General features: G+C 52.8%; 1 protein-coding gene across 8 annotated transcripts in view; it reads left to right on the top strand.

The window, feature by feature from the left end:
- The window catches only part of NFIX (nuclear factor I X), a 100,973-nt gene that overhangs the window by 10,861 nt on the left and 64,063 nt on the right, over nt 1–26,049 (top strand). For 4 of the 8 annotated variants that reach the window (XM_037992066.2, XM_073016890.1, XM_073016889.1 and 1 more), the window contains one exon: nt 19,005–19,536. In XM_037992066.2, coding sequence (XP_037847994.1) covers nt 19,005–19,536 — 532 coding nt within the window. Of the gene's footprint in view, nt 1–17,276; nt 18,017–18,561; nt 18,669–19,004; nt 19,537–26,049 lie in introns of those variants that run through there. The other 4 variants (XM_007995466.3, XM_007995470.3, XM_007995465.3 and 1 more) reach the window with 4 other exon arrangements.

The raw sequence follows: 26,049 nt of genomic DNA, 5'->3' as shown, positions 1-26,049 counted from the left end.
CCTGTCGTTTCTTCAATCTGCGCTCATCTATTATCCATGTTTGTGGATATGCCATACGGTGCCCGCCCAAAACCTGGGGACAAGATGGCCGAGGCCTTTCCTGTACAGAAACTGGGGCTTGATGGGCACTGGGTATTCGCAACCCTGCTGCTCTGAGCTGGGGGATGGGGCGGGGGCAGCTGGTGGCCCAGAGTGGCACTTCCACCTGGGCCCCTCAATTTAGCTCCCCCGGGGCGGGCTGGGTTTATTTTTACCCCAGCCTGTCACCCTGGCAGTACCAGGCTGCGCCATCTTTGCAGGGTCTTGGGGATCTGCCCACAGCTTGGGGGTATCTGGCTTTGTCTGTTGGGTTCCCCAACTCCCACCAGGACCCCAGACTCTCTCCACCCCCAAAGCTCCAGGCTTGAGAGCTCTGGGCTGAGGCCCGGCGGGGTCGGCACTGCAGGCTGGCAACCACCATGCCCAGCCTGGTGGCATTTGGTTTGGCGCCCTGCCTGCCTGCCACCCCCACCCCATGCCCGGGCAGAGCCGAGCGGCTGCTGCTGCCAGTCTCCATTTCGAAGCTTGGGGTGGGGGTGGGGAAGTGCTGGGTGCCTCCGGGCCCCTGCTTGTCCTGTGCCACCTGGGGATCATCCCCCATGCCTGTTCCCTGGAAGGGCCGGGCTGCCTCTTCCGCTGCCCCTTTGCAGCCTGGAGCTCAGCAAGGATGCCCGCCTGGCTTCCATCTTCCCCGTTCGCTCCCTCCCTTCCTCCCTCTCTCGCCTGCTCGCCTGTAATGGCTCACCATTTTTGGCATCTCTTCCCCCTCCCCCTCCCATAGGCGCCAACCTCACTTCCAAACCCGCCGCCATCGTTGGCTCTCCGGCCTTCTCTGCCGTCTGGGGCTGGGACCCAGGAATGGGAATTTGGGGGTGGGGGCCGGGCATGTGGACATCAGGGGCTTTCTGCGTGCTCGTGTGTATGTCTGGGGTTGGGGGGTACATGTTCCAAGCCAGCTCGCTCCATCCACCCCTTCATTTAGTCTCAAACTTGCAGAGCAGGACTGCAGCAAAAGTGGGGACCCTCCCATTTCTGATTGCCCCGCACCTGGTATTGGCATCTGGGCCACCAGGGGGCCAGGGTGGGCATCTCTGCCCAAGCCCAGGCCCTGGCATGGCAATGGCAAGGCTTCATCTGTAGTATACCCCAACCTCTCCCCTTTCCTAAGTTCTCCCCAAGGTTCCAAGATTCCTGCTTGTACTCCCCAGAGCTGGGGTGGGGGAACCAAGCCCTCACCTTGGGTACTTGTGTCCCCAGATGGGGTAAGGGACTTCGGAGGAACCGGTTTATTGCCCTCCCCCCCACCCCACACCCGCTGCCCGCGCCTCTCTCGGCACTAAACAAAGTTTGCTAAGTAACTTCAAATGTTATTTGAGGACGGCCTGGCCTCAACCCAAGGCGGCCCTGTGGAAACTTGTTTTTCGCTGCCGAGACTGCAAGTATCAAAGACACACTTTCGGAGGGGGGGGTGCTCCAATACCGCTCCCCCCCCCGTGGCAGGGGCTGGCCCTGAACGGACACACAGACACACAGAGCAGACACACATAGGCCTGTGCCTACAGAGAGATGCAGACATCATCCTGTGGCCTAAACACCAGGGACAGCTACAGGACAGCCCTGGAGCATGGCACACATAACATACAACAAACACACATGTTGACATGCTAAGGAGGTAGGAGGGGGTGACAAGGCACTACCCCCAGCCCATGGAGTCCTGTGATTCTTCCAGCTGGTGGGGTTTTGCCATGTTGGGAAAAACATACGGCTCCGATCCTTGGGGTCCTGTATTCTCATGACTCCAGGGCTTGACGGGGTGCTGGGATGAGGCCCCCCAGCCTTAGTTTCCCCATCCGCAGAGGGCCACTATGGACTTTTCTTTTTTTTTTTTTTTTTTTTTTTTGAGACGGAGTCTCGCTGTGTCACCCAGGCTGGAGTGCAGTGGCCGGATCTCAGCTCACTGCAAGCTCCACCTCCCGGGTTCACGCCATTCTCTTGCCTCAGCCTCCCGAGTAGCTGGGACTACAGGCGCCCACCACCTCACCTGGCTAGTTTTTTGTATTTTTTAGTAGAGACGGGGTTTCACCGTGTTAGCCAGGATGGTCTCGATCTCCTGATCTCGTGATCCGCCCGTCTCGGCCTCCCAAAGTGCTGGGATTACAGGCTCGAGCCACCGCGCCCGGCCCACTATGGACTTTTCAGCCGAGCCTGGGTTTTTTCATCCCTCTGACAGGGCTGCATCCCTAAAGGTGAGTCCCTAAAAGTAGGCTCTGAGCACAGGGCCTGGTATACAAGCAGTGCTCCAGTGTCGTCAGGCATTTTTGCCAGTCCTGACCCCATAAACCTGGTGTGTTTTCATCTTGATTGGTGGCCCTGACTCCAAGCAGCTTGGTGTTCTCCAGGTCCCGGGAGGAGCCCATGCTGACGTTACTCGCTTGCTCCAATCTTCCCGTCTCTCTGATTTTCTCACTTTGTTCCTCCCTTTCTCTCCTAGCTTTTCTTGATCTTTCCCCAAGTCCCTCTTCTTCTTTCTCCAGGTCTCTGCTGGCCCTGCCCAGGCCTGGAGCTCAGGGAAAACATGGGAAACAGGCACAGGGTACACATCCCTCACTGAAGCCAGCCAGGCCTGCAGTCCTCCGCGCTCTGAGCCCCCTGATTACCCTCCTGGGCCCCCCCAAACCCCAGCAAGAAACTGGAGGCTGAGCACTTGAGCTGACACAATAGGTGAAGGAGAGGCTCTGTCACAGGGTCCTCTGAGACCTGTCACCTCCAAGGTTTGCAGACAGGTGTAGTCCCACTGAATGTGATGGAAGAGCCAAGGCCCAGGAGGAAACTGGAGTGAGTTCCTCCTACAGTTCCAGAGAGCCTCCCTATCCTCGCTGTAGCCAGGTCCTCAAGGAGGTAGATTTGCGGGGGTCTCCCAGTCCCAGTCCCACACACCGCCTCATCCCCACTCACAGTCAACGCCCGCAACACCCCGCCACCCGCAGTCTGTCGCGCAGTGACAGCCTGTCACAAGCACTGCCGCACACCGGCACAATCTGTCGTCCACGCACAGTCTCACACACAACCTGTCACACACACGCACACACACACACAGCGGCACAGTCGCACACACAGCCAGCCTCACGCGATCACACCAAGCGTCACAGCTTGTCACAGCCATAGATTCCTCACAATAAAAATAACAGCTACCGACTCCAGAGCAATTATGCCTGGGCAGCGGGTGGGTGGGGGGGAAGGCGGGCGGGCATATGTGACCTCCTGTGACCCTCCCAAGACGAGGCAGGTATGAGTAACCTGTTTTACAGATGAGGAAACAGAGGCCACAAGGTCAAGTGCCAAGGTCATGGGGCTAGAAGCAGGGTGGTGGGGATTACCCAGCCAGATTCCCAGGAGTGAGCAAAACTTAAACAGGTTCACTCCAGCTTTTCAACCCCCTCCTGGCCACCTGAGGCTCCTCCTTCTGGCCTTCCCATGGGAATTCCCTTCCTATTCCCCAGTTCTAAGAAGCCCAGAGCAAGAAACAGGAGGAAGAGGCTTACTGGTTTCCCGCTTAAGGGTGTTCAAAACCGTCTGCCTTTGGCTGGGAAAACTGGGCCACGCCCTCCCCACCAAATGCTACTTGGCTCCAAGTGGGGTACTGATGGGCACTGAGAAACCGCTGGGCAGTGTGGGGGCTATCAGAGGGGCAACTACAAGTACAGTGGCACTAGGCTTGAGTGTCTGATGTGTGAGTGGCCCTGTGGAGGACTGGAGTTGGTCCACAGTGGTGGCAGCTTGTGGTCCTTTAGGGGATTTGGTGGGTAGAATCGGGCAGAGGGTCTTCAAAGGCAGAGAAGTCTCAGGACTTCAAGCCAACATCCTGACCCTGTTGTCCACACAGGTGGAGTGACCCACCTTGGGCCTGGGGGGCCTCCAGGATCCCCCCTGGCCCAGGCAGGCCCCAGCCTCCACCGCCCCTGGGGCCCTCCGCGGTCCAGGGCGCTTCCTCCTCTGCAACCCACTTTTCCCTTGCTTTCCCCTTCTTTGTTCCGCCCCCGCCTGCTCCTGGGGCTTCCCCCATTGGAGTTGCCTCGGCCAAAACCAACAGGGCTCCAACGACATCCCGCCTTGGCCTGCCGGGCGGCCGGGCCTGCCCCATGGCCCGCTCAGGGGCCAGATCCGGGCTCGACTGGGTCCAGACGGCAGCCCCTGCGCACGTGGCTACTCCCAAGGCATGCAAGAGCACTCGCACACCCCCCTGCCCTGCCCTGCTCTGAAGGGCACCTAGGCGTGCTCATGCACATCCCTGTTTGACACCCCAGCCCGGCACTCGGACATGTGCACACACATAAGCATGCTGTCATACAGTTGCTCCCACCTGGGTCCGCAGCAGGCCCTTGCCCGGTGTCCCCAATCAGGAGCTAAGGCACCGAAAGCTTATGTGCTCACCTAGGCCTGACATTCCCAACGATACTGGCTGGTGCACTCACACCCATAAACATGCCCCTATCGGGCACCACGCGGGGGTCCTGAACACAAGCATTCACTCTCCTGCTTTCCCTCCGATGGAGCTTCCAAGCACAGGTACTTGGGCCCAGGGCCCCCATGGGGAGCTCCAGGTGGGTCTGTGAGCCTGCTCTGGTGCCCACACACGTGGCTCCAGGCCTATGTGGGTACACACCTCTCCAGCCTGCACACGCGTGTTTCACGAGTCACACACCTGCCAGGCCGCCCAGGGCATCTAGCTTCAAAGTGGCATTAGGGGGTTGTTGGGGGAGCTGGCAGGGAAGGGAGGCCTAATTCCCACCTCCCCCATCCCTCTCGGAACACCCGCCTCCCCGTATGTCCCTGGGGGCACAGGTGAGACATCCCAGAACTGCTGCTGCCCAGTGGCGCCCCTGCATGTGCTATATTTATATTTGAAATTTGTACCTTTATATATACTTTTTATATGTAAAAACCGCTCCCCCCTCTTCCCGCTCCACGTTTGTACTTGGATTTTACCACCCCCACTAGGCTTCGACCCAAACCTGCAAAAACCATTTCGCCAGGCAGGGATGTAGGGGGAGGCGGGAGCAGCCCTCCCCGTCTCCACTGCGGACGTCCCACGTTCTTAAAGACCGGGGACCCCCCTCCCCCAAGGGCCGGACTGCAGCGCCGAATTCCGCAGCCCCAGAAACACAATCGCGGGGGTGGGTGCTGGCGGCGAGACATTGCTTTTTGGTGTGTGTTTGCAGTTACCGCTTAAATTAACCCTGAGTGACGACTTGCAATTCGCCACAAAGAGGCCATTTAATGCCCCCCACCACCCCACCTCGGGAGAAATTTCCACTTGCCCCCGACCGAGTCCAGCTCGGGCGGCACGCTACCCGCCCTCCAGGCCTTCGCTCCAGGTGCGCCCGGGCAGTGGAGACGATTCCCTGCGTGAGCCATGGACTTCAGGAGTGAGGCTGGGTGGGTTTTGGAGGGGTGGGAGCAGAGGCAGGGGGTTATGCCGGGACTCCCCAGACACTCCACTGCCCAATCATAGCTCTTCGATGTCCCATCCTGGGTGGAGAAAGTTAGATGGTACTCCAGCGTCTCCTCCGGGTCCCCGGAACAGAGAAGCTGGGCTGCACCCCATGTTGGCACGAACATCCCCTCCCCAGTGTCTCTGTGCCTTAGGTCGCGTGCCAGTACGTACCCTACCTGAGATAGCCCCTCTGCCAAGTGCGCCCCTCGACAGGTGTCCGTCGTCCACGGGCTCCTTTCATTGTAGCCTTTCTGGAGGTTCTCAAGGCACGTGGCATTTCCTGGACCCGCTGCAACAGACTCAGACTCGGGGGAGGGGGCTTATTGGAGGTAAAGGTGGTGGGGAGGTCTCCCCGGGGCCCAGGCAGGAGGAGGGAAGGTCGTGTGCTTTCCATGTCGCGGGCAAAATGGGTGCTGACGGTCACTGCCACTTGCACCGCACACTGCGGGGTGGAAGAGGACAGCAAGTGCCTAGACCGTGCAGAAGGCCCAGAACCTGGGCGCGAAGGGGCCGCGGGACACGAGCGGGCTGTGCGCAAAGCCCGGCGTGCGCGTGCGCGGCGACGAAAAGGCGGGAAGCGGCGCTTCGAGGCCCCGGATGTGAGACGCTACCTGCGGCATGTACCAGGGTGGCTCCGACGACGGAACCGCCATGGGTGCTGAGTGGAGAGTGGGGACCGTGGACGGCGGGGGCAGGTGAGGGGAAACTGGGAGCCTAGGTCAGGCTTTCGACCGTTTGCATGGCCAGAGGCTCCTCAATGATCCGTCCCAGGCACCGTAGTCTCTCTAGTGGGTCGCGGTGGCGTCCTCCCGGCCCCTGGCTGCGCAAGCACGGCTCCCTCCTGCCTGGGCGCGGCCTGCCCCTCACAGTGACCCCCCCGGCCCACCCCCCAAAAAGTGACCCCGCGCTGGTGGGCATGGAGGACTGTCCCGGTTCACCATTTGCTGCGTCAAAGGCCGCCGCCAAAAGGGGCTCCGATGTCGGCATTTTTGCCTTAAGGCTAGTTTGTACCCCAGGCGCGCGGGGTTTGGGGGCTTAGGGCCACCTGTGCCTCAGTTTCTCTCCTCCGCCCATCCTGACGTGCGGCGGAGGATAATGAGCGTTCGAGGGCTTTGGCTGTGAATGCGATGTTGATGATTGCTGTGATTCTTTGGGTGCTTGGGAGAGTTTGGAGTTTAACTGCCCCCAAATCCGAGGACAGCTTGGGGGCGGTCCCTTCGAAGAGGGTCTCTCCGCGCCTCATAGTGAGCGTCGCCACCTCTAGACTACCCCGGTCTCTAAGGAACCTCACCTTCAATCCCCGAGCCTTCTCTTTTGGGGGAGTAAAGGCGGGGAAATTTACCAGGGGAGATTTTTGTTTGTTTCCAGGGTTGGCTGGGTTTGGGGGAGTTTGGCCTCCAGCGAGCGCGGGGAACAAATGTGACTAAGTGGCAGAAAATGCGCTTTCCCTTTCTCTCTTCTGCCTTCAGGCCGCGGGGAGTTGCGCAGCCTCTAAAAAAATCTTTAAAAACCTAAAACCTCCCCTCCAAGTCCCTTTCGATCTACGCCACCTTCCCTCTCGGGCTGATTTCTTGAATTTGGGGCGTCGAGGCCTCCCCACCCATTGCTTCCAGCCCTTTTGCAGCACTTCCTGGGCAGGCCAGGGGAGAGGACGGAAAAGTGGAAAAAGAAGGTGTGCGCCCTGCGGACCCGACTTAACCTGTTGGAGGAGGAAGCTGGTGTCGGGCTGAAGTCCCCCGAGCCACCCCCGGAGCCAGAACAGCCCCCGGGCATTCAGAGAAAGCCGCCTGTCCCCAGTCCCTTCGGAAGCCGGTCATAAACCCGACTTCTCATCGCTCGAATTACTTAAATGCGCTTTGATGGTGTTAGGTCCTTTTCCACGTGCGGATGACTCAGCCCGCTGCAGCTGCGCCCAGGGAGGTGACCCTGGGGCAGCGGCTGACCCTGCTGCGCCCTGCACCCTGGACCCAGACGCGGCCCATCCCAGCAGCACCCCCGCCCCAAGCTCCCAGACCACACTTAGCTTTTTTTTCCCCCCTTACTCTTCGAGTCTTTTTCCTCTTCTCTAAAAACATTTTTTTTTTAAATTTAAAGGAGTTTTATTACTTTATATATATATATACATATATATATAAAGCATGTGAGACAGAGGCTGAATGGTAGAAACAGGCTGTTAAAAAAAGAAAACTACGTGCCGGTGACGCTTCGTGGAGCTGGCCAGCCTCGCCTGCCCCGCGACTGAGCTTGCGGTCGCCCCGATTCTCTAGTAGACCCGTACGTGGGGCACCTGAGATCTCCGCCACTGAAAAGGCGCTATAGAAATGCAAGGAATTATTATGATTTTAATAAAATTGTCTCATTTAGGAGCAAGCTTCTGCGCTGCCTCTGTCGTCGGAGCCCGGGTTTGCCACGGCAAAGTCTGTAATCAGAGAAAAATACCAGCTTTGTTGAGGGTTAGAATATATCATTGGCTAATGTGTGTGGTTTTCTTTTTAAATAATGCTAAGCATTGGAATAATTAAAGAGTGAGAAATAACTCCTCTCTCCTCTCTCCTCTCCATTCAGCATTGTCTTATTTAAGGGCGGAAAGCGCGCTTTTCGGCAGAGCTGGTTAGTTTTTAATGCGGGCTTTTTTTCTCACCCGCCGTTCCCTCCGCTCCGGTCTGATTCGCAAATCCCCAAACTGGCACAAACCGGGAAACTTGCGGCCGGCCGTTCTTCTCCCCGAGTTGGAGACAGCCCTCTCCTCTTCCCTCCCCCGCCTCTGGGCCCTGACCCACTGCCTGGTTTGCGCTAGAGCCGTTTAAAAAAGAAAGAAAGGAAGAAAGGAGCCGGGCTCTGGTACCCCGATGCCAGCCGAGGGCGCGTTTCCCAGGCGGCGGGCTGGTGGGAGAGTCAAACCCGGGTGTGGGGAAGCAGCCTCGCTGCCTACTCTGCATCCTCTCCCCTAAAAAGAATCAAGTATTTCTAGAGATCGCCTGCTCATAGGGCTCAGATCCCTTGTCATATTTTAAATTAAATTGAATAGTTCTTTCTTTCCAGCCCTATATGCAATAGGAAGAGAAAATGCGGTCTTGGAGAGCCCGCCTTGGCAACCCTGTGCCCTTGGTAGAGGAGAGAGCTGCCCACTTGGGCTGGGCCTGGCATCCAGCCCCAGAGGAGTGCTCTTGCCACTGGCCACAGGGCCTGGATTTGGGGAGGAAGAGCAGGGTCCAGGGCCAGTGGCTGGGCACGGCCTGGAGAGATGGGGGAGCTGGGGAAAGGACTTTTTTTTTTTTTATCAGGGATGCAGAGGTTCGACTCTGGGCTGGTGGTAGGGGGCTGGTGGTAGGCGAGGTGGCTGCGGTGGCCCTTCCCCCAAGTGTGGGGAAGACCGCTTAGAAGGGAAAGGGGATCCTGAAGTGCCTGGGGAAGAAACAGCTCCCTGTGAGAAAGCAATGGGAAAAATGGGCAATAAATGGGCATAGGGGCTAGTGCCCACAGGCATTCGTGGCTGTGAAGTGCCTTTGAGTTGCAAAGGGAGCTTTTTATTTATTTGCTTCAGGTGTTTTTCATTACATGCGTTTCCCTTTTATTTTCCTTGTTATTTGGTCCTTAGACTTTTCAGCGATCCCTTGTATTCGTCTTTTTACATAAGCAGAAACTTTTTTTTCCTCCTTAGAGAGATACTGTGGGAGGTATTTTGCCTTCAGTGCTTTCTCTTTCCTGCTTTTTTTAAAATTTAATTTTAAAATTATAAAGTAAATTTAGTGCTAGTGAAAGTGAGGGGGGGAACCAGCTGGGGCTGGAGCCAGGGAAGGGGTAGGCAGAGGCAGGGTTCTCTGCCTCCCTTCTTGAGGCAGCCCCTCCCCAGGACACTGGGCCCAGCCTGGTGCCGCTTGCTCACTCTCTCTGCTCTCTTCTCTTGATGCCCTTCTGCTCCCCTCACCTCCCTGCAGGGCTCTTGTGGACAGGGATGGGGACAGTGTATCCCAGTGGGTGCCCATTCCCTTTGGGAACTCCTGGCTCTGCAGAGTCACTTTCCCTCATGACCTACATACTGAGGCCCCCCATTCCCTGCCTGCCAGGCAAGCAGGGCGAGAGGAGGGGCCCTTGCTCCCCTCAGACACTAAAGCTGTTTGACTTTCAGCTCGGTGGGTCCTGTTTGTCCCCCATACATGCCCTGTTAGTCTGCTAAACCCGCTGCACAGTTGGTTGCCCTGTTGATGGGATCAGAGTTGGGCAGGCATAGAGAGAAGACACACACACACACGCACACACACACGTACACGTACACGTACTCTGCAGCAGTGAGGATGAGAGGGGCTTCTATTTGCCACACATTTTTGTGGTCACATGAATAGCACACTCTGCTCTATAACACGTGTATGCACATAGGTGTTTGCATTTGACGATACTGGTGTGACAAGGAGGTATTTCTAAGCCATATAAATTATGAGAACTGTATAGCTTAAAAATTTAAGGCCTGTTCAGCGGGGCTGAAAATGTTTATTTCTTAATCTGGGTGGGGTTACATGGGTGTGTTCACTTTGTGAAAGTGTATCAAGCGGCATAGCTTACAATGTGTGCAATTTTTATACATGCCTTGCTTCAGTTAAAAAGTTTACTTTAAAAAAAAGAAGCCCCAGTCTCAAAGGCAAAGAAAAACCTGTGCATTACAAAATAATAATAAAAATTTAAATAAAAATTTATTCTAGCCTGCTTTGCTTAGTCCTTCCTGCTAGGAATGGTGGGAGGGCTTGCAAAAAATATCGGGCTGATAAAAAAGCTAGCAGGCATGTGGTCCAAGAGGCATCCTGACCGGTCCACATGTGTGGAGTGCCTGAAAACCGCCTACAGACAGGTATAGAGGTAGGATTTTAACATCTCAGGCCTAAAGGATAAGAAATGGTAAGGAGTAAGTTACGTGCCAATTACATTTTGCTGTCAACATCTGGAAAGCAAAATTGCAGCTGTTCTCTCTGCCCCTGCTCCCCTGGATTGCCACCTCTTCTTTTTTTCTTTGCACACTTAAATTTTATGTACGCTTGCCATTTATACTTCGGTTTTCTGCACTGTTAGAACAATTCCATGGCTCTGTTCAAATTGGGTTGTTGGGTTTGAGTTTTTTTTTTTTTTTTTTTTTTATGGATCTTGTAGTCTGACAGTACAATTTTTGGAGGGATTTATTTAAACAGGCCCAGGAGCCATTGATAATCCCCTCCCTTTTCTTTCACCCTCTCTGTCTTCCCAGAACTGCTCAGGCCAGCAGTGAGGGGGAGGACGCTCGGCAGCCCTTGCCGGGCTCCTTCCTCTCGCGTCTGCTCCTCCGGGCAGGTACTGACAGCTTCGCCCTCCATGGCCCTTCTGCGGTGTTTTTGTTTTCTCTTCGCCCCCCAAAAATATTTGAACCAAAAAGCCTCTTTTTTTTTTCCTCCACCCACAGCAAACTGAAAGGGCTAGTGAACCGTGATTCAACAGAGCGAGGGCGCCTCTTTTCTTCCTTAGCATTAATTAACTCAAGTTCGTTAGGACGTTGGGTCTGTCGCCCACAGTTTTCTCTTGTGTGTGCTGAATCGGGTCATAGAGGGAGACTTCCCGTGCAAACAGTTTGTGTTGGAGCTGAAGGACGCAGAGGGGGAGAGAGGGTGAGAAAGAAAGGGAGCCGGGGAGGGACGGAGCGTGGCCGAGGGGTGGGCATGGTCCGAGTTCCTCAAAGCACCCCCAGTGTCAGGCTCTACAGGGGCTAGACACCAGGGAAATGTGGATTATTGGGTTTCCTGGGCAATGTTCCTGATAATAAAATAGTTGGGGGAGCAATACATTTTGAGGAATTGAAAAATGACCTCTTTCTAACTCCTAAAGTTGTACATTTTGGGGTTCTGGCCACTGCCTGTGGCTGAAGCAATTGCAAGAAAAAGGTTCCCTCAGGACTGAGGGTGCCAGGCCGATCTGAGGGCAGGTGGTGAGGGGAAATCTTTCCTTGCTCCTTGTCTCTCCTGTGGCAGGAGAAACAGAACTGGTAAAATGAAGGGGGGTGTCTGGACTGATCCTGATGGAGCTCTTACAGAGGGACTGGGAAGGCCCCCGCCTTTTGGGTTTTGTCACCTTGCCCTGATCACCCCCTTCCCCACCCCAAGGAGGGGATTTGCTGTGGTGTCTGGGGTGAGTTTTCAACATTTTGCCATTTGCTCTGGCCTTCTCTCTCGCCTTCCAGATATTTTCACAGTGTGCTGGGCAGAGATCTCATTTTCACGCGCTGGTCTCTCTTTGCCTTGCCTTTTGTCACTTTTTCAGTTCTTCAGAAAAAGTTGTGAAGCTGGCCTGTGCAGTTCTTCCCTCTTCCAGGGACCTTGACCACCATGAAGTGACACTTCCCAAGCCGGTTAGCTGTGTGAGGCTCTGCACTTCCCTTGCCCCCGGAAGCCCTTCCTTGTCATCTGTCCTTCACGCACTTTGGAGGGTTTTATACCCAAGCAGCCTGCCGGCTGGAGAAGAGAGCTTTGGCCTTCCCCAGCTTTTACTTCTATTTGGTGACACAAGGAATTTTCAAGCTAAATAATGAATTAAAGACTAGGGTTTTTGTTTCCCATTCCTTGTAGAGGATGAGATGAAAGTAAACAATTTCCAGTTGCCCTAGAGAGAATAGATTGTCTCCCCCAATATCCCCATTCCTACCCTATTTTATTCTGTGCCAAGAGGGTAAGGGAGATGTGCCTGGAGCAGAGGAGCATTTGGAGCCAGAACGAGGCTGCCTGTTGGCCCGATCCCAGGCCACCGCTCCGGGTTTGTAGTCTGGAGGAGAAAAGGAAGAGGGGGGGCGGTTTACAGGAGAGAAGTGTGCGGCCTGGCTGTGAGGCAGACCCTGTCCTAGACCCAGCACCGGGGTGTGGGGTGAATCCATTCAGCCAGCATGAGGACACTAGAAAGAAACTGCGCAGAGCCGCCTTTCCTGAGCAGAGGAAAACAGGCCCAAGTCAGCCAAAAACCCGCTTTGTCCAAATTATCCGAGCTCCCTCGCAAAGTGCATTTTCCGGTTTCCATTCCTGGAGTTTCCAGACTCTTGGATGATTTTGTTCTGACTGCAGAGCCCCTTCTCGTTGGCCCCCAACCGAGGGGAGGCCCCACCCTCCTCTAGGATAAGCAGCAGGGCCCCTTCCCTGGCTGCCCGGTGCTGCCGCCGCGTCATGTCTGCAGTTCCCTTCCCATCTCTGGCCGCTGTCTGGCCACTGTCTTCTTGTGGCCTTCCACGAAGCAGCGGTAATCTTGGGACAAGATGGGAGAGCTCAGGGTTACGAAGCCGGCTTCTTTTGGTTCAGACCAAGGCTGAATTACAAAATTCCAACCACTGGGCAAACTAATTGGGGCTCTGTTTATGGCCTTTTTAATTTCCCGTGTCCTTTCTTACCCAGGCTGCAGATATGCTTTAGTAAAATGGATACTGGAATATCTGGTCATTTCTGTGCAGTTTTGTCAGTTATTTGCTCTAATTGCCTGTAGTTACCCAGATCAACATGGGCCCAAGTGTCCAGGATCTGAAAGAATAAATCTGGGCCTTAAGGCCAGCAGGATGTGGACAAATAGGATTTTTTTTTTTTTTTTTTTTTTTTTTAAGATAAAGAAGCCTCCTGAAAGTGGCCCTGTCTTAAAATATACAACTTCTTATGCTTCTAGATGTTTCACTATAGGTAGATGCGGGCAGGTTGCAAAACCTATCTCAGTCTGGGCAGATTATTTTGTTTCTTTGAAGAATTTTTAACACTGTATATGTGATTGAGGTACTGTACATATTTTCCTAAAATAATCCATAAGGCCTCAGTGGACAGGTCTGTTGTGTGGAGTTTTTGAAAACCATGCATTTCTTCTCATGGAGAAGCGGTCATTTTCCTTAACTGGTTTTTCTTTTTCTGCTGTGACGCAGAGCCCTTTTCTGTCTTCTTATTTTTCCTCCTCTGCTGTTCTGTTTCCCTCCATCTTTGTCCTTCTTTCTTTGCAGTTGTGGGCCCAGCTTGGCACTCTCTCTCCAGGTTTGGCTTTTTTCTCTTTTTTCATTCTCCTTCTCTCTATTTCTCTTTCTCCGTGGCCCTTTCAGTCTTTTTCTGTTGGGGGCACATTTCTCCTAGTGATGGCTGAAACTGGCATGGGTATGTATTTTAGAAATGTTTCAGTGAAAACTATTGCTGTTTTTTTTTTTTTCACCAAATAGTACTCAACAATAAAAGACAGAGGCTTTTCTTCCACAAAGGCAGCAAAATCCCTTTCCACAAACCAAAAGTCCACGTGAATTTTTAAAAAGTCTTATTTCTGGCTTCTCAATGATGATTCTCTCCAATGGGGGAAATACCTTTTCCCCCCAGTGCTTCCTGCTTTTCCTTTTTGCCCCCCTTGTCTTTTTTTTTTTTTTTTCCTCTTCCTATTACCAGTATCACTGGCTTCCTTTCCCCGTTTCCCGCGTCCTTCTACTCTGTGGCCTGCATGTCCCCTCGCTTCTTCCATCGCCTGAACTCTTACACTTGCCAGTGACTCAGACCTGGAGAAGCCTTGAATCTCCAGGGAGGGATTTTTTGTCTTGATTCTGGTCTTTGGTGCAGGATGTAAAGCGGTCTGATCTCCTGCCTGGGGCTGGAGGGGAGAAGGGAAGGAGGCTGGGCCGGGGACAGGTAATCTTCCAACAGGAGCCTCCACTCTCTTAACAAAAGGGGGACAGTTTCCTTTTGTCTGGGGCTCATGAGGGGCGTGTCTGGGCTGATGGCCGCCACCAGTGGCATGCAGGAGGAGGGGGCCTGCAGTGGAGGGTGCTTGAAATGTTTCTAATGGAACCTGAGCAATTCCTCTGTGTGCGCCGAAAGTAGGAGGGGGGGAAAGGAGGGAGGGAGGAGAGAGAAATAGAGAAAGAGACCTTCTCATCGCCCTAAGCATCAGAATATCCTGGCCAATCCTCCAGAAAGGCCTCCCCCACTGGGAGTCAGCAGCCCATAGAGAGAATGGGGTGAGGGGAAAGTATTTGCGTGAGAATCTTCTGCCCACCTGCAAGGTTATAGTCACTGGCAGGAGAAGGACAATTGACAATTGTTCTTCCTCCAACTTTCTGCCCTGGGAAAGGCCTGTGGCTCCTTCTGTTAAGAGAGCCTTGAGGGGGTGCTTGGGGCTCTTTGTGGGTCCCTGAGGCTCTTTTGAGACACTCTTTTGCGGCCTGTCCTCTGATCTCTCCGCCATTCCATGGAGTTTTGACCCCCAACCCCTCTCCAGGAGCCAATCGTGCATCTTGTCCTGTTTCCGTAACTTCTACATGGATCCTTCCATCTGTCATCTCCCAGCTGTGGGACTGTTGCTGTCCCCACCTCTATCCCTGACCCAGTTGTACCACCAGATTCAGATTCAACCCATATTGAGCACGTCTCTTCTACTGTGGCACTGTGGTCTGTGAAGCGGAACATGCCAGGATTCTCCAGGAGGCTCGTGTTGGCCATTTTCTGTTTGGTATCTAATATTTAGTATAAATCAGAATATAAGAAAAACACCTCAATGCCAAATATAAACTCACTTGTAGTTTTTAATGACCTCACCTTGACTTTAGAAGGCAAAATTGCTTCTGCAAGTTGGAGAGGCAGAATTTGGTACCTTATGTCATGTCACTAAGCTAACATCTTTGGCTGATTGGACTGAAGCTGGTTATTAACATGATGTGAATTATTGGACACCACCCTAAGAGGCCTGTCTCTGATAACACCTGCCTTCTGTACTCTCACCTCTAACCGTTTCTTTCAGGGGTCAGCCATGAGCTCAGTTCACTTGAGATGGATCATTCAGGGCACAGACTGGGGTCCCAGGTGTTGGGCAGCCCCTGTCCCATTGTCAGGGTTCAGCGCCAGCCCAAGGCTGGATGTTTTATTTTGGCACGCCCCAGGTGCTCTTCCAGGAACCTTTCTGCCAACATAAAGGCCACAAAGCACAGGGTTTCAGTTGGGGAAGAAAGGGGCCCGAGTGAGCAGTGACCTTTTTTCCGTTGCCAGCTGAGGACTGAGCCTCACTGGGGGAGAGGGCGGCTGTAGGGATGGAGTTCTGAGTGGAATTGGATCCTGTTCTCCCTGTCTGCAGCCACATCCTTCCTCCTCTGCTTTTCCTTTCATATCTATTTCCTTCTTACTGCATTTCAAAGGCCTCAAGCATGGCTGCTCCATAGCTCTTACTGGAGAGACCCCTTCAGAGGTGGGACTCCCCTCCCCATTGCTCACCTTTTCTGCCTACTGTGAGGAAGGTCCCAAGTGGAGGACCAGAGCAGGAACTCCCTGGTGGGTCTCTTCTCTGTGACTTGATTTCCCCCAGGTGGCCTGCTTTTGGTAGAGCCCTTTGCTGTTTTTTGTTGTGTGCTTTCTTAGCTCTTTGCTTTTCATTTGGGTTTCTCATTTTATACTTCTGTACTTTGCACTGCTAGGGTTTGGGCCCTTTAGTCTAAATTGATTTGGGAGACAGGTAAGAAAACTAATCTCAGGTCAACTGGAGAGGGCAGATCCGGAGGAAGTGAAGAATTAAATGCCTGTGCAGTGGTGAGGGGCGTTGGTCAGATTCCTTGCTTCTGCTCAGAGGTAGTGTCCATCTTTTTGCCTTTGTCACTTCTCCCCGGGTCTGGCTGTTGTTTGTGGCTGCGTGTAGAGCTTGTCAGGCGGAGTGCTGTGACAGGAGGCTATTTTAATAAACTGTTGCAGTTTCTCGAGCCGAGCTGTGTTGCGTTGGCATCCCTCGTCACCGCTAATGGAGCGTGCGTGGCTGGGTGTGGGCCGAAGGAGGAGGCTGAGCTTGTTGGGGGCTGGGGGAGAAGAGAGGGACGTGTGGGGTGGTGGCCTACCCCTTGTCTGAGAGTGCTCTTTCAGCAGCCAGACCGGGGGGCATCACAAGGTGGCAGTACCCTGGGCACCAGATCCCTGCCCTGGAAGTACTGCTGGCATGGACACTTTCTGAGCTCTTTCTTCTTATTTCTATTCATAGCACCGCAGGCTTGTGTGTATGTGGCCGGGGAGGAAAACTTCCACTCGCCCCTGTGTGCTCCATAGGAAGAAAAAAAAAAAAAGAAAGAAAGAAATAGAAACAGAAAAAGAGAGAGTGTGCAGGCCCGAGAGAAAGACTGAAACCAAAACACAGAGAGAAGGCGCAGCTGCTTCCCCAAGGCCTTCTGGGGCTCCCGCCCGCCAGCCTGCCCGGAGTCAGGCCTTTATTTATTTATTTTTTCAGGCTTAAAAAAAATTTTGAGTCTTCCACAATCCCAGTTCCCCCCCACTGCCCCACCCCACCCCCAGATTTGCTGGGTGGCTGCTGCCAAATGGACCCGAGTGGGAGCCTGGAATGAAAAATTCATAACTGCTGGACTTTGCTTGTTCATTAGACGTGAACTTGTCGATTGGGCAAATTGTTTTTGGTCTCCAACTGCCGGGGGCTCTCCCCACCCTCCCGGCTCGCCCGGTTCCCTCCTCCCCTTAGACGCAGCCATTGGCTGCTCGTGGATGTCTCTTTGCCAAATAGGTGGATCCTTCTCTCTCTCTCTCTCTCTCTCTCTCTCTCTCTCTCTCTCTGTCTCTTTCTCCCCCCCCCCTTTTTACTGGCTTGGCACAAGCAAATGGATGGGGATTGAGCCTGAAAGGAGAGAGAGGGAGTTTGAGAGAGAGAAAAGGAGCAAAAAAAAAAAAAAAAACACCCCAAAACCCAACCAGTGCGCACACACACGCGCACACTCACACACACGCCCCATCCCATCCACGTCCTCCCTCGATCCTCGATCTCTCCCTCCCCCCGTTCTTCCTTTCCTCCCTCCCTCGCTCCCTCTCTCTTTTGCACGCGTCTGCCAGCAACGGTCTGCAGCCGGTCAGAACTCGTCCTCTTCCCCGGGAATCTGCGAGCTCCCCCTTTTCCTCCGATCAGGCAGCTCGAAGTTTACACCCCTGTGCCGCTGCCAAAGCCGAAAGCCTTTTTCTTCAGCTGCCGCTTTTTCCCTCCTGGGTTTTGTTTTTGTTTTTGTTTTGCACGGGGGTGGGGTGGGGTGCGTTGTTGGTTGCGGGGAGATGGTGGGAGGCTGGTTTTGATTTTTAAATTTTGCATTTTTTTCTTTCTTTCTTTTTTTTTTTTTTAACTGGAAGAGGATGCACAGGGGAAGAAATTGAAAAAAAATTTGTTGGCTTTTGTTTACCTGGCGTGTGTGGCAACCGGCTCGCTCCCTCTCTCTGCTTGCTATCCCTGACCTTTCTTTCTTTTTGCTCCTTTTCAAAAAAAATATTAATTTCCCCCTTCTGTGCAATGGAGCATGGGGGGGGGAGGAGGGGGAAGGGTTTGAGAATCCACCCAAGCCCAGCCCCTATTCCCCAGAACACCAATAATAACCCCCTTTAAAACATTTACCTTCCTCTCCTGCTCCTCCTCCTCCCCCCTCCCCCCACCCGCCCCCAACTCACAACTCTGTTGAGTCCAGAATCTCAGAATCGGGCGTTGGGCTTTGCCGGGTGCTTCAGATCAATGGTAATTATTTAATTTTTTCCAGTTTTATTTTTGTAAACAGAAATCAATTATTATTTAAACTTCAAACAAGCAAACAACCAAAAAAAAAAAAAAAAAAAACAAACAAAACCGAGAGAGCCCATCCTTCTGTCACCTGACTGAGTGGGAAAGAGGGTGAAGGGGTTGTGGGAGGCTGGTGAAGGGGTCGCAAGAAGACCCATGTAGCTTTTAACCCTAATGTGGCCGAGACAAGCACCTTATTTGTGCTAACAAGAAGTGTTTTGTTCATTATTACTGTGATTAACATTAGTATTGGTGTCGATAACAAAGCTGAAATCACATATTTAGGATTTAGGTCTGATTAAAAAATGCTGGGGTGGATGTTCCAACTGGATCAGGAGAAAAGAAAATGAAAACAGCCTGGGGAGAGGGAAGCCTGATCTGTTTCCTCACTCGCTTGCTCGTGGATGTCATTTTCTCTCTTCTTGGGGGCGGCCAAAAATCGACCGGTGTCGGGGACCAGAGGCGGCCCCGCACGCCCCCGCGTGTGCGTCCACGGGCGTCTGTGCAGACGGACATTGCGCCGGGGCGAGCTGACAGGAGTTCACGGCTGCGATAGAACATGGAGATGTCATGGGCGCGACAGAGCCTGGCGGGGATACCAGCAGCGTGTGTGTGTGGACGGCAACGTTGTCTGTGCGCGTGTGTGTGAGTGAGTGAGGGAGAGAGAGAGAGAATAGGTGTGTGTACAGGCTCCCGGTGCCTCTGTCTGGCTGCTGAGGCTGAGATGGGAGCAAGTGGCTGGCGAAGCTGGTGGTGGCTTCAAACCACACTTTTGTAGAACAATTGCAAGAGAAAATTGTTGGGGGGAGGGAGGAGGAGGAGAAGGCGGTTTTCCTTGTGCCCCCCCTTCTAACGCTGCTTTTCTCCTTCTCTCTTTCCCCCTCATCCCGTCTTCCCCTCCTCCCGTCCTCCCTCGCCCCGCATGCTCCCGGCTTGCCGCCTGCAGGATGAGTTCCACCCGTTCATCGAGGCACTGCTGCCTCACGTCCGCGCTTTCTCCTACACCTGGTTCAACCTGCAGGCGCGGAAGCGCAAGTACTTCAAGAAGCATGAAAAGCGGATGTCGAAGGACGAGGAGCGGGCGGTGAAGGACGAGCTGCTGGGCGAGAAGCCCGAGATCAAGCAGAAGTGGGCATCCCGGCTGCTGGCCAAGCTGCGCAAGGACATCCGGCCCGAGTTCCGCGAGGACTTCGTGCTGACCATCACGGGCAAGAAGCCCCCCTGCTGCGTGCTCTCCAACCCCGACCAGAAGGGCAAGATCCGGCGGATTGACTGCCTGCGCCAGGCTGACAAGGTGTGGCGGCTGGACCTGGTCATGGTGATTTTGTTTAAGGGGATCCCCCTGGAAAGTACTGATGGGGAGCGGCTCTACAAGTCGCCTCAGTGCTCGAACCCCGGCCTGTGCGTCCAGCCACATCACATTGGAGTCACAATCAAAGAACTGGATCTTTATCTGGCTTACTTTGTCCACACTCCGGGTAGGTCGTTCTCAACCATTTTTCCCCCTCATTTTATTTTACTTGCTGGCATTTGTTCTGTTTATTGTTCTCTAATTTACAAGCGATAACTCGCCGCGGGCCTAACTGGTGTATGCCCGTCCTGCCGGGCCTGCAACACGTTCTATGGGCCCTTTTCCTTTTTCCTGTCTTCTGTCTCCCCCAGCCTGCTCCATTCTTCCTCCTCTGCTCCCTGGCCATGTTATTGACTTTGTGCATTTCCATCGTTGGAGGACTTACCTGATCAGAAAGATGCTGCAGGTCTTAGGATTGGGGACATGATGCCCCCAGAATTATTCATGATGGTGAGAGTTTGAGATGAACAACAACAACAGCACACCAATAGTTGCTCTTATTAAAATGAGTCAGAAGAAGTATTGAGGGGCAGGTACTAGTTTTCCTGCAGCTTCACCTCCAGTCCCAGGAAAAACTGGTTTTGGTACAAGCGGGATGGGCAGGAGTTTGGTGGAGAGAAGGGGCATGTGAAACCCCAGGAGATGAGACTGAATGAACAGAAAGGAGGAGAGAAGACAGTAGTGGGCAGATTCTGCAGCCTAAATACTCAGGCGGGAGCTGTTTGGCTGGGATTTGGCTGTCAGAGAGTATGAAAGTAATTTGATTTCATAGAGAGTGAAAACAAGCACGAGATTCCTTGAGCTCTTTCCCTTCTCCTTATTTCAGCTAAAGTGGCAAGGCCTCAGGATGGATGCCCACAGCCCTGGCACTCTGCTGGGGAGCAGAGAGGCTTTCTCGGGGCACAGGCATGGCAGGGAGCAGCGCTGCTGTGGAAGAGGTCTTAAGCAAACAAACAAACAAAAAACTCTGTAAAATCTCCTTTTCCTTTTGTGTTCCAAGTAGTTCTGCTTCTCCTCTTCGCTTTTCCAGTTTTACCCTGCATTTTGGGTCAGGGTGGTTTAGTTCTCCTCCTCTGTTCCTTTTTTTCCCTTACCCTTTCCCTTTTTATAATTTCTTTCCGCTTTTGTTTTCTTACAAATTGAAACAGAGATGGCTGGTTAATTTTTAGCCTCCACTCAGCTACGCCCAATTTACTGCCGCCTTTGAAACCTAAACGGGCGGCACTCTGTGATTAAGCAAGGCAGAAGTGTGTTTACATTATGCCCAACCAACTTGTAATGAGAGGGCTACCAAACCTTTCTCTGTGTGTGTGTGTGTGTGTGTGTGTGTTTCCTTTCCACCATTCCAGTATTTTTTCCCCTTCATTTCCCTTTTTCCTCTCTTTATGCGAATGTGAGAGAATGTGGCTTAACTTCAACTCTCGCAAAGGTTGTTTCCCGCGAGTGTGTGTCTCTGTGTCTTCCTTCCTGCCCATTCACAAAAAAGAAAAGCAATTCACAATGGCTATGGTCACCCCCTTGCCTGTTTGGGAAGTTGGGAGGAATGATATCTCTGGATCCAGAAATAAAATTTGGGTTTGGGGGTGCTTTCAGCACTGCGTCAGGAATGTAATCTAGATTAGAGTGCCCTGAGTTTATATGTTGGAGAACTGTGGAGAGGAGAAGATGGTATTGGAATTCTTGTCCTGAGAGGTTGCTTTGGTAACTGGTTAGAAGCAGGGGACACTACTCTCACCCTTCAAGTCCCTACCTACTTCTGTAGATCTTTCTAGGCCTGCACCCGGCCCTGTGTGACCATCGTGACCCGTCATGCAGAAGGGCCAGGTGCCAGTCATTCCACCTCCCTTCATCTTGAATTTTTTCTTTTGTCTTTTTTTTTTTTGGAAAAGAGACTAAGAGGGGAAAAAAAGTTATCCCCTCATTCTCTGTCTATATAGCAAGCCAAAGTGGGAGGGTGTGTGCCTGGTAGTATTAGAGGTGGCTGGTGGCTTGCAGAAGGCTCGGAGCCTCAAGCTCACCAGCGTGGCCATCAGGTACTCCTGCACAAGGGGATTCTGCACCTTCCAATTTTAGAACCAGGGGCTCGAGAGCATCTAAGATGAAAATCAACACTCATCTTCCTCTGAGCTGGCTTCCTCCAACCCTGCTCTCTGACTGGATCCTTGTAGCTGAGTTGTTTCCCTGGCCTCTTTTATTTTAGGCCAAATTCTTGACTGCTGCCAGCATGGGGCTAAGGTAGGATGAAAAGTATGTGAGGAAGGAGACCGTTTCCTGGCCAGAAGAAAGGCCCCCCATGCCTCCCTGCCAGCTTATGAGATCATTCGCCCAGGAATATGAGCGAATTCATACCCCATTCCATGTACCCAAGGCCACTGCTCTGGGCTGGGGCTGAGGCCGAGTCTCCTCTACAAAAGCAGAGTAGGGAACTAAGGGTGTATTCTATATTATTCAGGCCCCAGACTCCAGATAATTTCAGTGAAGGTAGGATTTTTCTCACTGGAATTGCTTTAGTTTGAGCGTGCCTTCCTGAAGTGAGTTGGGGCAAGTTGGTGCAGCTCGGGCCACCAGTGGGCCGCATCACTTGTTCCTCTTTGGAGTTGGGTTGGGTGGTCTTGAGATGGAGCAGAACAGGCATGACTTCCTCCTTGAGCTGGCCCACTTTGCTAGAAAATGTCTTCTGTGGCTGAGCCACCAAACAGCATCGATCTGTGGGTACCACTTTCTCCATGCCCATGCCTGCCAGACACACTCAGCAGAGTTGCCACTTGCTCCTTCCTTCCAGGATGATAAACTGGGGACAGGGGCTGGGATGGCACAGGCTTTGGACTCTGAAAGAAGTGTTTTTCCTTCTCTTAAGATAGTGCTGAAGAGCCAGATCTGGGCTGAGCTGGGGATCCTGGGTTTGATGACAGTAACATTGATGTGGTAGTAAATGTGGGGGTGTGGCTTTGCCCCCAGGTGCCATTGTCACCCATGGCCTTCCTGGGCCCTTGTTATGTCCCAGATGAAGCTTCAAGAGTTGACACGTTTGAGAGGGATTAAAGGACATGTGTTTGGTGTCGAAACTCCACTCCCAGAATACTGAGTCCAAATACAGAATACTAGGTCCAAAAGCCTGCCATGAGGCTGGCCTTCCTGCTGGGAAGAAGTCTCTCTGTGTGTTTGTCTGTGTTTAGGAAGGGAGGTTGAAGCAGGGCAGGGTCAGAAAGCACTGCCTTGGGGAGGAGGGTATCCATTTCCTGGTGATATCCTTCCATTCAAAGTGGGTATCCCAGAACAGGTGGCCGGGGACGGGTGAGCTGGGGAGGGCCAGGAGAGAGACCTCTGCTTGTGTGAGAAGGGATGACCGAGCTGGCCTAGAACTGCTGCTAGAGCATCTCCAAAGTTTCTGCAGCACGCTGAAGATGAACCAGTGCCTTCAGACCTTCCCTGACACCTAAGCCTTGGTCCTAGGAAAGAAAAAAAAAATCCAAAACTAATAAAATACTTGAGCAAATGGAACTGTCAGCGTCTCCCTGTCAGATCCCTCCCGTGGGCCTGCAGCGGAATCCCCACAAAGTCCAGGTATTTGAGTGGTGGCTCTTTTCTTTATCTAAACTCTTTAATGATGGAGAGCTTCCCACAGAGAAGGAACCCCTGTGCACACACCACTAGTGCCAGCAATCGCCAGATCACGGCCAATCTCAATTCAACCATCCTCCCAACTGCCCGCCCACGCTGAGTTATTTAGAAGATCCAGGCATTATAGCTTTTCATCTGTAAATGTTTTTGTGCACATCCCTAAAGATAAGGACTCTTGAAAAACTGAACCACAATACCACTATTATACCCATTAAAAATTTAGCTTTTTTTTTTTTTTTTAGTATCATCAGAAACCTGGCTAATGTTCACATTTCCCTAATTATCACTTAATTTTTTTTTTATAGTTTGTTTGAATCAGGATCCAGATAGGGTCAGTCCTGCATTGCGATGGGTTGATCAGTCTCTAAAGACTCATCATAATCTCTAGGTGGTCCTTCGCCTCTTCTTCTTCCTTAGTCTTTGTTTCTTTTCTGGCAGTTGTCATTGTTGTCGTTGAAGGAACCAGGTTGTTTGTCCTGTGGGGTTTCCTCAGCTGGACCCTGCGGGCTGCGCTACCCCGGGTGATTCCGTGAGTGTGGTGCTCTGAGAGCAGATTCGGCCTCCCCACCCTACCTTCAGGTCCCGGGACAGCTGAGCTTGGCCTTACCTGTCACAGGAAATGGGTTAGACCCTGAAGATTTATCTGAGTGAACTTTTTCACCTGTGGGGTTGCCTTCTCAGGTATGAGAGCTTCCGGGTTTTGGCACTTTAGGGCTTGGGGCTTTGTAGCAAGCACTAATTTTCAGGTCTGAGGGAGGACTGCCCATCCACGTCCTTCCTTGGCGGTGAAAGGCATTGTTCAGCTGTGTCCATACTGCCAAGACAGGGCTGGTGCCAGAGAGGTCCCCCAAGCCTTTGCTGGGTGCCCGACCCAACTGTTGGCTCTGGGGCTAGTATGTGGGAGGGTCCACAGGAGCACCCGCCACTTTCTCTGGGTCCACCCCCACCGTGGACCCTGTGCCGCCTCATCCATTGCCTCCTTTTTTGAGGCCCAGAAATGCCACTGGTCTGCGTCTTTGAGGCAGCGCCATCTGGTGCCAGGGCTGACAAAGACTGCGGGGCCGTGGAACTGACGCCTAAAATTAGCAGGATCTACAGATTATCTTTTAACTGAATGTAGGGTCCCCTTTAGAACATCCCGGAAGAGGTGTCACTGTCATTCAAAGGTCAGATTTGGTTGTAAAATTCTTCCATTCTTCCATGTCTAGCTTGTAGGCTGGTTCCAGGGATTAAACCAGCTAATATGTAAAGATACTGGCACATCGCAGGACGGCAGCTGCTGTGATTGGGAACAATTGTTTTGATTTAGGGAGCCCAAGGCTGACTCTCTGTCACCTTTACTTGTTGGTCTTTCTTTTCTCTTAAGGGATGACCCAGGCGAAAGCTGATTTTTCTGTAACAGGACAGCATTTGAAATACCAAAGGCAGCTCTTATGTCTCCCTTCCACCCTTCTCCCCCGGAAGCTGTCTCCTCTCCAGCCTGAATATCACCAGTCCCTAATGCCTCCCACATTTCACATGGCTCCTAGTGCCCTTGCCATTTTGGTCACCACCTCCTGGAGGCCCTCTGGTTTGTTTTGGTCCCTCTGATTCATAAAATTTCTGAAACTGGAGTGTTCAGAATTAAACACAGAAACTCCAAGCATGATCAGATCCTAGCCAGCCATGGTGGCTACATAATTTTCAGGGCCTTTCAGCTACATACTGTGCAGGGCTCAGTGCAAAATGAAAATGTGGGGCTCCTTGTTCAAAATTTTTAGGAATTACAGCATGACATCAGTTAAAGCATTTAACCAAGCGTGGGGGGCATGCAGGTTGCACACCCGTGAAGCTGGCCCAGGCTGCCTTTGTTTTGGACATTCGTGTCTGTTAATACAACTTGGGGTGCTGGGTCTGGGTGGTGTGGAACAATGATGGGGCTCAGGCTGGCCTCAGAGGGGGGCATGACCCCAGAAAGGAGAACAGAAATGCCCAGACCCAATCCTTACGCTTGGGCTTGGTCTTATTCTCAGACTCCTTTGACCACCTGCTCTTGTCCCTTTTGTTCATAGTGCTGTCCAGCCAACCAGTCAAGAGCCCCCATTGCCTACAACATGCAGGGGGTGTCTCAGTAGAGCGCTTGCTCTGCTGGCTGAATTGGAGGCTGTGGCGCAGGGGAAAAAAGAGTCACCTTTGTCGGAGCTTGAGCCAGCAAAGCGCCGACCGTGAACAAGCCAGAGGGGACCTAGAGGCCTGATCCCATAATTATGGGCATGGTGACCAGCTGTGCTCTATTGCCGACCCAGAGGACACAGGGCTACTCTGCAGCAGGAAGGCTGGGGTCCAGACGTGCAGAAGGACTTCCTGAGAACTTGGTTTACTTTTTGGCGCTTCCAAAGCATGGTAGAATTCCCTTTATCCATGAAATGCACACTTAGTCAACTTACTGTGAGCAAGGCCCTGGGCTAGGGGTTCCTAGATCTCTAAGAATAAGACAATCCTGCATGTACCCGGCAGGCTTTGGGTAAAGGCCTCGTGATATCTTCTAGAAGGCTTCTTCCCGTAGGCATAGGCATGAACCTGCAGTGACCCATGCTGGAGGGGAGGAAAGGCCCAAAGGACCTTATTTGGGGGATAGCTCACAGTGGGCTGTGAAGTGGAAGGCAAGGTCCTTCTTGGCCACCCTCTAGTGTTGCAGAGACCTGGGATGCCAGAGGAAGAGTGGGTTAGAAGGGGTAATGAGGCAAGCGCTACGTTCTCCCTCTGTTCTGGCGTCCTGTAGCAGCTGAGCAGAGAGGGGACAGCTGAATGTCCCCCTTTCTGCCTAGGGAAGAAGGTGACTCCCTCCTCACCCCTTTTTCTCTTTGCCCTGTCCGTCCTGCCCCCACCCCACCCCGCCCCTCTGTCTCAGGAGCTGCCACGCTTCAGTTATTTTATCCTTCAGTGTCCGATTCAGAAGTCTTTTCAAAGGCCCCAGCCGTGTCAGCGCGCGGTGCTCGCACAAAAGGCCTCTTTGATTTCTTGTTTGTTTTCATTTGCC

The sequence above is a fragment of the Chlorocebus sabaeus genome, chromosome 6 (genome assembly GCF_047675955.1).
Source record: "Chlorocebus sabaeus isolate Y175 chromosome 6, mChlSab1.0.hap1, whole genome shotgun sequence".
Lineage (NCBI taxonomy): Eukaryota > Metazoa > Chordata > Mammalia > Primates > Cercopithecidae > Chlorocebus > Chlorocebus sabaeus.
This window is presented reverse-complemented; position numbering and strand designations above follow the sequence as displayed.